Genomic DNA, 15,779 nt, shown 5'->3' with positions numbered 1-15,779 from the left:
TCAAAAGATGCACAAATATTGCTGGGATAGTGACAGGAGACTTGATTTCTGTAAGGATCTTTTTTTGCATCGCAAGACAGGAAGCGGTGTGTGATACAGCTATCACTCATGGGCCTAGACAGCAGCATTTATACACCAATATAAAACACATCGATATATTTGGAAAGATGGGCTGTATCTGAACGTACACTGTGTTTCAGGTCCTCGCTCCTTCCAGCTTTGACTACACTATAAACAACATGTGCTCTACCAGATGTTGCTCCACGGGAATCTGCTCTGTCGTGAAGAGCAAGACGGTGTGCTGCAGCCAGCCATGCCAGAAGACCGTCTGCTGCGACCCATGCCAGAAGAAGATCGTCTGCTGCAGCCCGTGTCAGCAGTCCTGCTGCTGCGACCCATGCCAGAAGCCCTGCTGTGACCCGTGCCAGCAGTCCGTCTGCTGTGACCCGTGCCAGCAGTCCTGCTGTGATCCATGCCAGAAGCCCTGCTGTGACCCGTGCCAGCAGTCCGTCTGCTGTGACCCATGCCAGCAGTCCTGCTGTGACCCGTGCCAGAAGCCCTGCTGTGACCCATGCCAGCAGTCCGTCTGCTGTGACCCATGCCAGCAGTCCTGCTGTGACCCATGCCAGAAGCCCTGCTGTGACCCATGCCAGCAGTCCTGCTGTGACCCGTGCCAGAAGCCCTGCTGTGACCCGTGCCAGCAGTCTGTCTGCTGTGACCCGTGCCAACAGTCCTGCTGTGACCCGTGCCAGAAGCCCTGCTGTGACCCGTGCCAGCAGTCCGTCTGCTGTGACCCATGCCAGCAGTCCTGCTGTGACCCATGCCAGAAGCCCTGCTGTGACCCGTGCCAGCAGTCCGTCTGCTGTGACCCGTGCCAGCAGTCCTGCTGTGACCCATGCCAGAAGCCCTGCTGTGACCCGTGCCAGCAGTCCGTCTGCTGTGATCCATGCCAGCAGTCTGTCTGCTGTGACCCATGCCAGCAGACTGTCTGCTGTACCAAGGTGTGCCGCCCCTGCTGCTGCCCTGGATGTCTGTCTTGCTGCTCCTGCGCAGTGAAGAAGCCCGCTGTGGTGTGTTGCAGCCCCCTGCAATACTGCTCTCCCATGAGGAAGTACTGCATTCCCATCCAGCAGTGCTGCGCCGCAATCAAGAAGCGTTGCTGAGCCAACTCCGGGTAGCAAAAGCAGCTCTGCTGGCTCGTGTCTCTGGTGTGCGACAAGAACAGGCACAAGGAGATGAAAACCGGCGCATTTGCTGCTGGTTCACATGATGATGGAGTAAATGCATAGAGATTTTCCTTCTTGTTTTCAAACTTAAGTTGCCTTCTTCTTTCTGTCCTTTAATTATTGAACACCTGCAATGCACTTGAATATATGACCCGTTGTATAAGGCAAAGAGCTGTTGTTAGTGAGGCTGTTAATTCTCTTCTTGGTGTACGGGGCTTGGGATACCTTTGCTGTTAATGGGATCATTCTTCATTTTCTCTCTTGACTTGTAGACAATAAAACTTAGCATCAAGCAAAATGCAAAATCTTGTCTTTTGGTTGTCCTCATTGTGGTGCCATTTTCTGTGCCTTCAGCCAGGCTCCTGCTGGCTACAGTCGTGCTTCTGCAGCTCAGCAGAACATTTAGGGAGCAAAGAGCTGCCCAGCCATGCTTCCCATTAGCATAAATCAGACCATGTCTAAGGACAGCAGAGCAGTATGATCCCTTCTTGCACCTACTGATCATCTGCCTCTATTAGCTCAATTTTTATTATAAAACTAAATGGTTAAGGTAAATAAAACTCAAAGGACACAGACTGATTGAAGCATGCATAGTTCCATTATCTGTAAACACACCTCTCCATAAGATGTGTAGGAACCCTTCCCTGATACTGAAACGGGTATTTCAATAGATGCTGAGAGGAATTCACTACTCTCTAAACAGCAGGAACCATCTTCTTCCACCTCCACCCTCAAAAATAAAATTTCAGAAAACACCTTAAATAAGTGAATTATGTGAGCAGAGATTTTCATATGCAGCATTCCTGGATTACAAGCAGTGGAATGAAACCCAGGTGTTAGCATACAACTTAAAAGCTTCATTCCTAAAATAGCACACACATGAGTCAACGATACCTTTTCTACCCGGCTGGAACTTCCTTTACTATTAAAATTCAGGAGTCAGATGTGAATTGCACGTCTCAGGAAAATGCCTTGAGCGTTGTCTTGATTGCTTCCCTCAACCAAATCTTCCGAGCATGCACAAAGTCTGCATTAGAATAATCTTCTCTAATACATTAGAGTGTTCTGAAAACATCACTCAGGTCTTCAGGAGATTTTTATTAATAGGTAAATCAGGTACAGTACACTGGCAGAAGGATATCCTGTACCATGCCATAACATACTATATCAGAAGTGCATCCTGCTAAGGAAATCTCATAAATATTACTTTCATCCTATGCTGGAAAAGCTGCCATGACAGATTCCTCCCCATTCACAAAAGTACGCACCTCTCCAATTCACATAACCACCATGGAAATTTACAAAGACATCATGGCGTGGCATGGCATGTAAAAGGCATTTAGTGTAGAAGACATTATTTCTGACCCAACTATACATTAAATGCCAGTATCTCCTCAATATCTGTATAAAACCCTGATTAGTAACAGCCTTGGAGGATTCACATCCATTTCTAAGAAAGACATGGACCTGTTGGAGCGGGTCCGGAGGAGGCCACAAAAATGATCAAAGGGCTGGAACACCTCTCCTATGAGGACAGGCTGAGAGAGTTGGGGTTGTTCAGCCTGGAGAAGGGAAAGCTCCGGGGAGACCTTAGAGCAGCCTCCCAGTACTTAAAGGAAGCTTATAAGAAAGATAGGGACAGACTTTTTAATAGGGCCCAGCAATAGGACAAGGGGTAATGGTTTTAAACTAAAAGAGGGTAGGTTCAGACTTAGAAGAAAGAAATTTTTTATGATGAGTGTGGTGAGATGCTGGCACAGGTTGCCCAGAGAGGTGGTAGGTGCTCCATCCCTGGAAACATTCAAGGTCAGGTTGGACGGGGATTTGAGCAACTTGATCTAGTTGAAGATGTCCCTGCTCATTGCAGGGGATTGGACTAGATGCCATTTAATGGTCTTTTCCAACCCAAACCATTCTATGATTCTAACACAGGGATCATCTTGGCCAATATGGCGACAATAAAGCCTGATAAAAAGGTGATGAATTACTTATTCAGTGGATGACATGTTTGAGAGTTTACACAAAGAGGGCATTACTTCCTGCAGGCAGGTATCTGGCTATTATCATGTGACCAAAACAATGCTCCCCTGGGGACAATTCCAGAAGAGACACCCAACGTCATAGGAAGTCATGTTCGCATCTTGGGAAGAAACTACGTGTCCCAGTCACCTGCCATTACTCCAGCCTCACATTCTGAGTCTGCTGAACATGATGGCAGCCTTTATGTGTCATGAATAGATGCTGCCTCAACATCTTGGGATTCTCATCTTATATTGGTGTCCTCTCTCAGTAGATGAAAATTCCATCAATACGTCCTTCTTCTCACATGGAGCTGTCCTGGTTCTGCACGTGGCAACAATTCCTGCCCCTACCCCAAGCCTGTTTCATAAGATCTGCCTTGACGCCAACCACCTTATCCATTCCCTCCTGACTGTTCAATTAAGCTTTGCATGCATAGCAGCCTTGGCCTTAAGACAAAACAACTACAAGTAGTTGCTGGAAAAGTCCTGTCAGGTGTCTGAACTCAAAGCATCTGTGAGATACTAACTGGGCTCCCAAGGTACAGGGGAAAGGCATGGAGAAATGCACTCAGGGTTGGATTTCCAGTCTTGAATCTCGTGCTTCCCTACAGTGACACAGAATCAAATTGTTAGTGTGAAACACTCAAATGTGATCGCCACAAATACCATCAAATACAAGCTGTCTTGGTCTCACAGACCTTAGAAATAATCTCAGAAAATGGAGTATAGAGAAACAACACAGAAAAAAGCTAACATGTGCACCACTGCTTTAAAAGCTACTTGATTTAGACTTAATCCATCCCTTCCATGGACAAAACCGAAAAAAATTCTTAATAGTTTAGCAGAAATAAAAAGCCTGGGGTGTCGGGACCAAGCACCATGGAGGGAGACCCAAGAACAAGACTGAGAAAGGAGAAACTCTTCAGTCTTAACTTTGACCACGCAGCAACCTCTCAGAGGCAGGAAGAAAAGGATTCACATTGACCAATAGTTTCCACTGGTCCCCCAAAATCCCAGCCAAGTGCAGAGGGGACACGTGAGTGGTGACATGTCCAAGTTCCAGGCATGGTTATCCCACCACTTCAGCACCCGCCTGCCCCAGGCACATTGTTAAGTGTCTCTGTGTCTCAAGGTCATTCCTTGGGAAGTGGATAGGAATACCTTAGAGCTACCTCCGGTTCCCATTAATGCAAATTCATTAGCAAATTTGCACCTGTTGTTTATATGTACAACTAATTATGGTGCAGAATTGAGGTGGTAAGCAAACAGAAAGGGCTAAAGATTAAATACCAGAAGACACGTGAGAGGCGTATACTGGGTGATACACGGTGAAGTCAGAATTGCCAGAGAATGTCTCATTTCCAGGGGGCTGGCTCTGAAGCGTATAAAAGGCTGCCCATCACAGTGGTCTTCATTCGCTCGTCTTGACTTCTCCTGTCCTCACTGGTCAACAGGGTAAGTCAGAGCTTACTACTTGCCTTTTCATTTGTGCTCTACCATACTTCTGTGTGCTTTTGCAGGAAGCCATCCAGGATTTCCTGTACTGTCTGGTTTGGGATCAATTTTGAGAGGTTTTGGGATCCACCTGGGTGGCTTCTTTCTGATGGAACCAGTGCTGGACAATATGCCAAATGCACCCGTGTCCAGTGCAAAACTGTGGAGAAATCAGGGACAGGCTGACATGGGATTCTAAACAGTAGGAACTTCCCCAGCCTTTGAGATAAGGATGCTTTAGGCTGCCTAAACAACTGGGAGATTCAGGCAGAGTAAGACACTGTCTCTGTTCCTTCCAGCTTTGCCTACACTACTACCAACATGTCCTGTGGATGCTGCGGTGGGAATAACTACACCGTGTGCTGCACCAGCACCAAGAAGTCATCCTGCAAGACGCCGATGTGCTGCCCACCCACGCAGTGCTGCTGCCCCACACCCTGCTGCATGCCCGTGCAGACCTGCTGCATGCCCCTGCAGACCTGCTGCTACACCCTGAACAACAACGGGGGCTGCTGCGGCGGTGGCAGCGGCTGCTGTGGCAACTAAACCCACTCGGCAAAGGGCAGGCAGGGCTGTGCTGCTTGCTGCTTCCCTGCTGGCTCCTTCGGTGTTAATATGGATACAGATACCACCCTGAACACTCTTCCTCATTTGTTTAGAGACTGTATATCACCTCTCCTCTCCTTCATTTGCCTTTAATCACCAAATGCTTGTAATGTGCTTTGAAGTTGCTACACACTGATCAGTGTGATTTTCCTTTGTAAGCATTAGTCGTGCTGTTAATTTTCTTCTTGGTGTGTGGGATGTTTAATTCTTTTCATCACTCTTTTGCTTCAATCTGTATGAAAAACAATAAAACCTGTAGTTCATGACCCTGCAAAACTCCTGGTGGTTATCTGTTTGCTAGCTGGTGAATCCAGAGTGCATCACCACGCCGATCGCCTTTTCTTTGCATTTTTTTCCAGTGTTGGGATGCTCCTGTCTAAAAGGTTCTAACTAGGGGGGTTGCCTACACAAAGAAAATCAAAACATCCCTGATGCTTTTCAGAGCTTCTGCATAAGTCTATTCAAAGACAAGCTGAGTGGCATCTCTGCGAGCAATATTTCTCCCCTCAGTATAAAACTACAAAGAAATAGGAAGAAAATAATACATAAACTTGTAAAGGGTGTGAATTTCTTCTGAAACAGTTTGACACAGGCACATCCCAACTAGGAGATCTCCATGTATTTCAACCAGCTGGAGGTCTACTTCAGAACCTACAGACAGTCCCTAGAAATAGTTTAACATCTACGAGATGGAGGTCCTGCCTCTGCTAAAATGTCTGGGTTACCAGATATCGAGTTGAAGTGTTACGACAAATGGTGAGAAACCACCATGGTCTTCAAAGAGTGACTTGGGTCAGTGAGAGTTGTACCAAAACACAGCATGCAAGATCTACACCGCCTTATTCTGTGTCTAATGCTCTTTACTGACTCTGTTTCCACACCACTTCAGTCCCTTCTTTGCATTAAGGTCCGTAGCCCACTCACCAAAGACCATTCAAATACCTTCGTTACATGAATGGATGGACATGAGTACCATGGGTGGGAAATCCCCACCTAGATCATCACTTCTTCTTGCAGTTGCAGGATTTGCCAATGAGAACTTTCCCTCTGGAGGCACAAGTGAAGTGTGCCCCTTTGCTTCTGCCTCATTAATTCCTTGTAAATTAATCAGCTCTCATGGGCAGATAAGTGTGTGCCTCCTCAGAGGGGACCTGCTGGAAAGGAAATGCCATGTATGTTCTTCTACCCTGTCTGGAGAAGTTGCAATTACATGAGTTGCTTCTCCAGGATTTCGCTCAAGGAATTGCTTTCATTCCAGGAAAGCCTGGAAAGGAGCTGGTTGCATTTACCGCAGGGGTGAAACGACACTAAAATTGCAATCTGCTCCCCCTTGCACTGTACAGAAAGCCAAGCAAGGCGCCTGTTAGCATCCTCGGGCTGGTAGCAGCTCATCTAGGAGAACCCCTCTTCAGAGCACCCCAGGGATGCCAGAGGATGTCAGGCAGCAGGCAGGTAACTCACCAGGCAGGCTTTACCATCCTCTCATTAGGCAGCACTCCTCTCAGGATAATGTGGCAAGGTCTTCAAATGAGAGCTGCAATTTTAGGCCGTGCAAAAAATTCCTCCCAAATACCCTGTGTTCCTGCCAGCATTCAGCCCCACAGCAAAGTGCATTGGAGGCAGTGGCTGGCATTCAACAAGCGTTTATGCACCCTGGCTCAGTTGCCCAAGGCTCTGCCTTACATTGACCTTCCTCCCTTCCTCTCTACCTCCCAGAAAGTGGTTTCACCTCAGCAACATCTCTTCCTGCATCACTTCTGAATCCCTGCCTCCCACTTAACTCCATGACCTCAGTTAGAACCAGTTTTCTGTGCTTGTCACATCTCTTCCACCTTCATCTTCCTCTTACCCTCTTGGTTCATGCTGGGCTCCTTCACTGACCCTTTCCAACACCCACAAAGAGTCCTGCACAACCTCCAACTCTAAACCCACCTCTGTCCCTGCTGAGGAGCTGGGCAGGGGTGGTTCTGCTTGGTGCCAGGGCTCCAGCACACAGGAGACTTCAGCCAGATGCAAGAGGAGGTTACAGGAGGGACATGTCGCCTTGCCAGGCCTCATGCCCAGTCCCAGAGCCATGGCTCCTTACATTGCCACTTGCAGAGGCAGTGCTGCCCCGTAGTTTTTTATGCAAAATACTTTGAAGTGAATATTCAATTCAGAGTTTTCGAAAATTTTTCTAGAAAAGCAGTGCCAGCAAAGCAGAGCAGGAACTGAAGCACTCTTGTGTTAGTGACGTCCACACGCAAACAAACCCCATCAGACTGGAGGATTTGCAAAAGTTTAGGCAAGCCAAAACACAAAGATGTCTTTAGCATAGCAAAGATGCTCTTAGCATGCATGAGGACAAAATGATCTTGCGTGGATTCACGTGCACGTGACTGAGACCCAGGAGCCTGCATGACTCCCAACGCATCCCAAACACATGGTATTCTTGCTCCCTCCTCACATGCATGTCCTGTGACTGGAAACAAACATACATATTTTAATAAAATTTTCCAAATATTTGTTTCAAACACCAGTCCAATGAAACTGCCCGTCACATGCCCAAATGACAGAACCTAAGGGTTCAGTTTCGGTTCTTACACTGATTCAGCACCAGCCGCTGCTGAGTAAATCCCTTAGCATCTTCGTCCGTCACCGTCTGCATTTGTCAAACAGATACGAGGACGCATTTTTTGGCTCCCTTGCAGGGTTGCAGAGAGGACAAATTCATCAGTATTCATAGAAGCCCTTTGATTATCTGCAGGCTAAACAATTATGAGGCAAAACAAAGGTAGTTATCACAAATAATAAGGCAAAGAGTAAATACCAGAAGACACGTATAGCTAAAAAGTATGGGTTTGGGTTAGTAAACAGGGAACTTCAAATGGTCAATGGCTGTCTCACTTCCAGGAGGAAGGTGTCTAGGGCTATAAAAGGTCTCCTGTCCCAGCTCACTTCATTCGCTCATCTTCTCTTCCCTTCACCTCTCCTGAGTCTTCAACAGGGTAAGTGAGAACATCTAAATCTTCCTTCCTTTTCGCTAAAGAAAACTGCTGTGGATATCTTATATCAGTACCCAAATTTAATTGGGTATCTGGACTGGGACTTTGGCTGAAGTTGGGCTTTTATGAACTGGGTACTATGAATTATGGGGACGAGCTAGAAGCGTTAAAGGATGGAGAGGCTACAGGAGTATCAGCAGAGCCATGCAGAGCAAGGGGACAGAGAGTGTTTCAGGAGGGCCCAGACCAAGGACCATGTGCCCTGTGCTGTGCGATTCTTGATAAGACGTTAGGGATGTGCTGGTGGGCATCAAGATTGCAGGAAAAAGACAGAGAAAAATTCTAAGCAAGATTTACTACACAAAGATAGAACTCATCTGCAGCTCCTTGAATCTCCAAATTTAGCATAAACAGAGCTTTGAATTAATTATATATTTCCAAATATCCTGCTCCTGGTCACAGTCAGACACTGTCTCTGTTCCTTCCAGCTTTGCCTACCCTACTACCAACATGTCCAGTGGATGCTGTGGATGCTGCGGTGGGAATAACTACACCGTGTGCTGCACCAGCAGCCCGAAGTGCTGCAAGACGCCGATGTGCTGCCCACCCACGCAGTGCTGCTACCCCGCACCCTGCTGCATGCCCCTGCAGACCTGCTGCTACACCGTGAGCAACAACGGGGGCTGCTGCGGCGGTGGCAGCGGCTGCTGTGGCAACTAAACCCACTCGGCAAAGGGCAGGCAGGGCTGTGCTGCTTGCTCCTTCCCTCCTGGCTCCTTCGGTGTTGATACGGATATGGATACAGATACCGCCCTGAACACTCTTCTTCATTTGTTTAGAGACTGTAGATCTTCTCTTCTCTCCTTTGTCTGCCTTTAATCACCAAATGTTTGTAATGTGCTTTGAAGTTGCTACACACTGATCAGTGTGATTTTCCTTTGTAAGCATTAGTCGTGCTGTTAATTTTCCTCTTGGTGTGTGGGATGTTTAATGCTGTTGATGTATCATACTCTCTTTTCTTGCTTTAATCTCCAATTAGTCATGAAAGACAATAAAACGCATAAATTATGACACTGCAAACTTCTGGTATACGTTTATTCATTTATCTTTGTCTTAAACTACAGCTCTGGACTGGGATTTCTTTAGTATCTGCTTAGTTTCTGAATATAATGAATTTTTCAACTATTTGTCATGATACTGATAACAGCATCCCAGCAAATGGGGTAACCTTCTTGGGTCAGTCTCTCATCCAGGGAAAAATAGTGCTTGCGAGCGTCAGTACATTGTCTGATCTGCAGGAGTATCCTCTTGGCGACGCAGTTTCACGCTGTCTTTCCCCCGCTTATGACTTTGAAGATACGCAGTCTGTGACTGAAGCATCTCTATGATCCTAAAGCCAGAGTTAAAGATCTTTTTTGTTAGTAGAAATATTTCCAGCAAGTTTGCTGAGCTTTAAAGCAGGCTTCTTAAAAGGTTTGATGTCAATAAGATTAAATAGACCAGAAAACATGGTCTACATGGCGCAGGGAGGGAGAGAGTCATTGAAAACTGTGGAGATATAAGTCTAGCCTGAAGGATTCAGAAATACTACCTAATTTCATCTGAAATTCTATTCAAATGTGGCAAATTTGAAGAGATAAGATTCAGAAATGAAATATTTGCACTTCATGATTTGTAAAATTCTCGGGAACTGACTCCAAAACATCTCTTCCAACATGAAAACCAGCATAATCTTGGGACTGCAGTAATGAGTTCTAAATCTAAAATCCTTTTTTGTCCTTAACAGATACCAAGGTCTTTTCTGTCCTTACATGCAAGTCCTGTGGCTTCCTGCAAGGCAATTACATTTTTCCTGTAGGTAAAGAATAAATTATCTCAGCTGTAGCAAAGTCGTCAGGTCCAAGCACGCGCCCTGGAGTCACACCCCTGAATTCTGCACATGCTTTTCCCAGTGATTCAAACCCAAGTGGCACTGGACAAACCTCTGAGCATCTCTTACAGAGACTTTACCGTGGAGTGAGAGCGTGGAAATACCTTTTGCACTGACAGCCCTGGGGCTGCTGTGAGAGATACTTTGCTGGTACTTAAAAAATGCCTTGGCCGTCCACAGAAATGCAAAGTGGAGCAGCTACACGGAAAATGAGTCAAAGCAGAAATGTCAGAAAGGTGGATATGGTGCTTGACAAAGTCTGAAATTGTTAGTTCATGAGGTCAGCGCTCCTCCGTGGTGTCGTCATTCCAGATTTGCAGTGCATAAAAGGGCTGTCGGTGTTGTACCCACTCACTTGACCGAGGTGTTCCTCACCTGGAAGAGAATGAATTCATTTAAATAGGGGAATATACATCCCATCCACAGCCTGACATAGTCCACCCCTGTGCCCTGGTGTGCTGGTGTCCACAGGGATCCTGTATTCAGAGCTCAAGTCTTCCAGTCATCCGTACTACACACAGGGCAACAACACCTTCCCTTCATCATGGTCCTGATGTCACCCTTGACTCCCTCACCATCTCTCCAGCTGTCAGGTTCCTCTGTGCTCTGGAAGGTGATGAGCACCATGTTCAGATATCACAGACCTTCTCTGACAAACAAGGTCCAACCTGCAGCCCCATCCGCAAAGCCAGCTGGAAAACTTCCCTTGTTTTCTCACAGAAAATTTCAGCTTTCCACTAGCAAATCAAAAGCCAGAGGTGTTTCAGATGGAAGATTATGAAAGAAGAAAAAAATCCCTATTGATGGATAACATTTTCAGTGTCAGAAGATGGGCTGGTTTGGCAGAAATTGCAGTTTTTGAAGAACTAATTGTACTCGCCACAACTTCAGTGCTAGGGTACTCTGTCAGAAAGGTCGTCATATCAGGATAATGTTGTTAATTAAAACCTGATGTCCATTTTTAAAGAACAGAAGCATTTAAATGTAAGTTTCAAATTACATTTTTTCTGAATCTTGCTAATCCAGAATTCAGGGTTTTTTATACATAACAAACAAAAGTCCACTTGGAGTCCAGCTCTACAAAATAAAATCACAGTTTCACAAATTTACCACACTAAAAAGATCCCACTTCTAATTATATTCAAGTAGAAATGATAACTGAGCGTAGCGCCTGTTCCATCACGAGGCACTTCCAGCCACAGACCATGGTACTGTGGCTCAAAGCGTGAAGCGGGACATGAAGAGGCAGTAAAATCATCTCATCCCTGCTGAGCGTCAGGCTGGATTTCCAGCTGTAGGTAAAACACCCAGAGAACAGTTTGAGAAAAAGCCCCAGCGCCGTGGAGCACACCATGAACACAATTCCTGGGTTAGGGTTGATCAGGGTGGTTTCAAGATGAAATAGAGCTGAAAAATCAACCACTTATTAAAAACAGAATTTCACTGGTTTTCCAATTTTTCCTTTTTTAAAAAAATTGTTCTTTATTTTGGCAGGAAGTTTGTTTGTTTTCAGTGGTAGACTTTTCTCTGTTTTCTTTCAGCCCTGTGAAGAACCACTGCCATTTGCATACTTCTGCTCCAACACCCTGTTTCAAGGCATGAGCCGTTGGGCACCTGGATATGGGACTGGACACCAGGAATCCTGGGCTTTTTTGGGGTTTTCCCACTGCCACGAGAGACTCCTTTTGGGCACATCACTCAGCATCACGGTATTCCAGGTATCCTTACCCCAGGATCCCATCTGACTAACATTAGGTAACAGCATATTCAAACATGACCGATGGGAGAACTAATTAGATAATGGCCACTGCATATGCAAAGAGCTAAGCTGACATTACATCAAGGGAGATGCTAATTGCAGTTGATTAATCCAACAGCAAGTGCCAGAAAAAATATACATACAGAAGTGGCACTCACTGCTCAGCTATTAATTCCCATGGCATGCCTCATTTCCAAAAGAGCTCGGCTGCATATAAAAGCTTTCGGCCTCAGCGCCGTCCTCAGGACTCAGACTCCCTGCTCGGCCCGTCCATCTCTGGTCCAGGGTGAGTTGGATTCTCTCAGCTGTCTTGGATTCCTCTTTTTTTTTCATAAAAACAGCAGAAAAAAAGAAGTCAGTGGTATTTTTGATTTTTCCCAGACTGTTTATCCCTGAGGGGTTGGACATCTCTGCCACAGGATGCACTACCAGAAAGGCAGCAGTGACCAGGACTTGTGCCACGATGGTCTGGCCTGTGGCGAGAAAGGCTCGACGTGGCACGGTTCCACAGGGTGCTGCCATGAAATCCCCGTGGGCACCACGGACTTGCCCCCTTGCCACGACCCTGGCAGCCTCAGCCGCGACGTTGAGGGGTCCTGCCAGAGCGAGCCGCAAGGCTGCCAGCCCATCGAGCCGTGCCCACCCCAGAGCTGCTGCCCACCGCAGCAAAGCTGCAATTTCGGCAAGCCCCGGCGGCGGGTGGAGGTGAGCCACGTGCAACCTGTTTGCCCCCCACCCGTGAAAATCCATCGCCGGCCGCTACAGCAGTACCGCCCACCCCTGCACTGCGAGGACCCGGGCTGCTGTGGCAAGCCCCGGAGGCGAGTGGAGCAGTGCCCCGTGGAGGATGCCTGTCCCCCTGTGATACTGCATCCCCGGCCACTGCAGCATCGCTGCCCCTGCATCCCGTGCTGCCGCCCACCCATCCAGCGCTGCTGCCCAACAGCTGTGCCCCTGCCGCTGCATCCCAGCCAGCACCAGCAAAAGCAAGTCCCTCTCTTGCCCCCCTGCCTGCAGAAGAAATGATCACGGGGCCAGCGAGGCACCGGGACCCCTCCCCGGCACATGCCCACCCACCGATCAGCATGGGGGATGCTTCGCTCCTCGCCCAAAGCACCGATGGTCCCACCTCCACTTTCAGCGCGACACAAAGCCGCCGTGGCTGGTGGGTCCTTGCTACTCTTTGCACACTGGATTCAGGGTCCGCAGGGTCCCTGCTTGACCCCAGCACTGACACTTTAAATTCCCAGGGAATAGGCTTTTATCATCCAAACCCCACTTTGCTCTTCCTCAGGGTAGAGCAGCCATTTCTCCCCTCTTCTGAGAAAGGAAGCGGCCTCGGGATGGAGAAACCGAATGGAAAGAGCAAGGATGGAGAAAGAGCTTGCCATGGATTCACCTTCTCCCATGGGTTCAGCCGACTGTGATTTCAAGGTTGTTTGAAAACAGAGACAGGACTGTACTGGGAAAAAAAATACACACTGTGACTGCAGGAGCATCGAGGACTCCTGCAATTTTACTTTCTCTCTGTGTATCCAAGAATAAAGTTGAAAAAATTTAGTTGACACTTGGTTCCTTTTTTTTTTTACCCCCAAAAACATTACCAGCATGACAATGAGATGTTAAAAGTCATTAAAATTCTCACAAGGAAACTTGTAAATTTAAAATCAAAATTAGAGTTCACACCTGAGGATTTCAGCTCTGGCTGTAGCGGTTTCACCAAGCTGAACAACATCTGCACGTTATTAAATCCTCTCCACTCCGGTTACCCACCGCAGGACCAGAGGGGCTTCACTATGGTCCATCAGCAGGTGATGTAGGTACAAACAGTTTGCTCCACGCTGTGTGCCATCACCGTCATTAGCCAGATGGTAACACTGCACTGGGAGGCCATCGCCATGCAAATGTTAATCATGATAATAAGTGTGTGTCCCAGCACGTGAGGTGTGTTTGTGCATGCCAGGAATGCATGCAGGCCAGGCTCTTCCCCTGCAGCTCCCCACTGCCTGGTTCTTGCAGACACGCTGGTAACTTGCTGTTTCTCTCACTTTGCCAGAAAAGCCTTCCACTAGGTGCATTAAAATAGATATTGTTGTTTCTTTGTATTGCCTGAGCACAGCTCTGGTGTGTTTTCCCAGCCGCTAGCAACCACCAAGGAAAACCAGAAAGAAAAAAACAAATTCATTCTTGTTTTCTTAATGCAGCAAACCACAACAATTTATTTTTCTTATGTCTAATTTTAACCAAATGAGAAACACTTACATATGAACTTTAACTTCAGAAATCCCTTACTTTGTTACCTATTTTCTTCCAAGCCTCTTCTCACCGAAGCCAGTTCCCAGGCACCGTCCCAGCGTGGTGCCCAAAGGGCTGACTCAGTGCCCACAGACCAAGGGCCAGCTTAGCCCTCGCACCGGCACTTCCAGGTCAACTTTGGTCCATCTTTTCTTCCGAGCTGCTTTTCTCCAGCCATGCCAATCTCCCATCCCAGTTAGTCCATCCCAGGCACAGGACCATTTTCCAGCTTGCCCACATCCCATCCTCCATCAATTTCAGCCACTCACCACAATTAGGTGCCACCTGATTTGTCAAGTCCACCCCATTATCCAGCACATTAATGAAGATGTTAAACGGCACCAGCACCAGTATCAACCAGTTTTTCACCCACCATGTAGTTTACCCATCCAGTCCATACCCCCACCAGCTTAACTACAAGGCTGCCATGGGAGGCTGTGCCAAAAGCCTTGCAGAAGTTGAGGTAGCACCATTCATTGTACTCCACCATCTGCAGAGCCATCCCCTTCATCACTGAGACCCATCAGCACAATTTGATTTTTGTGTCTCTGACCCATCACCTGTTTGTGCTTCAGGCACCTGGAAATGCTCCTCATGGGTAGCAGAAGAAAAAGGCCGGGACATTATCACTGTGCACATCATGGCTCCTGACTCACAGGTCACCCGTCACCCTCCACTCAGTGTCTCGGTCCTCTGCAGACGGTGAATAAGTACATTATTACCTGCCTCACACAGCCAATGGGTAGCTTAAACGATGTGAGTCCTTTATGTGCACCACTCGGTAACTACATTATAATTAAGAGATGCTTATCAGGAATAATGAGTCAAGCAGAACATGCCAAGTGCTGGGAACAGCATCCAAATGGAGGAGATGTTTTGTCAATAAATAATTTAGTCCTCGTTCCTGCAGCGTGTTTCATTTACAAGGGGAAGACTTGGAACCATATAAAAGGCCTCCGTCCCTTCATCTCTCACAATCTGCTCCCCTGGTCAGCGCCGGCCTTCCCTTGTGAATTGGGTAAGACACATCCTGGAGCAGCTGGGTTCATTTTTGGATGGGTGTTGGGATTCCAGAGGTCACAGACCTGGCACGTTTGCACTGTCCTCCAGACCGTGCCCGTAAGGGCTAGAGGACGATGGGCTGAGCTGAGAAAGAAGTTACTGGGGGACTTGGGTATGGGATTTACAGCAATGCCACTACATGCTGCAGCGCCTTATGGTTGTTTCTGTTCTTGGATGGAAAAAAAAAGCAAGGGTAAGGTCAGAAAGAGAGTTTAGACATAATCTGACCAGTTTTGGACAGCTGCAAGGATTTCCTTTAGATCCAGGCTTTCAGGATAAGCAAGGTTGACCCATGCATGAGCCACTAAAGCAGCTTTACGGGAAATTAAATGAAAACAGAGAAGATGGAAATTCAAGCCCATGTGACCACGTCTTTTTCAGGTTTTTCCCTACAACTCAAAC

At 47.2% G+C, this 15,779-nt stretch overlaps 2 protein-coding genes across 2 annotated transcripts; both read left to right on the top strand.

Annotated features, from left to right (window-relative positions):
• The first annotated feature begins 239 nt into the window (after positions 1–239).
• On the top strand, positions 240–1,163 carry LOC141916870 (uncharacterized). Its single transcript, XM_074809726.1, has one exon. It carries the CDS (start codon positions 240–242, stop codon positions 1,161–1,163), a length of 924 nt encoding a protein of 307 aa, XP_074665827.1.
• Positions 1,164–11,412: 10,249 nt separating this feature from the next.
• Positions 11,413–13,046, top strand: LOC141916744 (uncharacterized). The gene is made up of 4 exons (XM_074809500.1): positions 11,413–11,469; positions 11,803–11,979; positions 12,221–12,306; positions 12,440–13,046. Exons 1-4 carry the CDS (start codon positions 11,413–11,415, stop codon positions 13,044–13,046), a joined length of 927 nt encoding a protein of 308 aa, XP_074665601.1.
• Positions 13,047–15,779: the final 2,733 nt, after the last annotated feature.

Source organism: Strix aluco, chromosome 30 (genome assembly GCF_031877795.1).
Source record: "Strix aluco isolate bStrAlu1 chromosome 30, bStrAlu1.hap1, whole genome shotgun sequence".
Lineage (NCBI taxonomy): Eukaryota > Metazoa > Chordata > Aves > Strigiformes > Strigidae > Strix > Strix aluco.
Note: the sequence above shows the minus strand (reverse complement) of the source record. Positions and strands in the feature narration are given on the sequence as shown.

Coding starts and splice junctions, on each gene's coding strand:
- LOC141916870 (XM_074809726.1), top strand. CDS start 240: ATGTGCTCTACCAGATGTTGCTCCACGGGAATCTGCTCTGTCGTGAAG.
- LOC141916744 (XM_074809500.1), top strand. CDS start 11,413: ATGATAACTGAGCGTAGCGCCTGTTCCATCACGAGGCACTTCCAGCCA. Junction 11,980..12,220: donor TCAGCATCACGGTATTCCAG/GTATCCTTACCC, acceptor CATTTCCAAAAG/AGCTCGGCTGCATATAAAAG. Junction 12,307..12,439: donor CCGTCCATCTCTGGTCCAGG/GTGAGTTGGATT, acceptor TCTCTGCCACAG/GATGCACTACCAGAAAGGCA.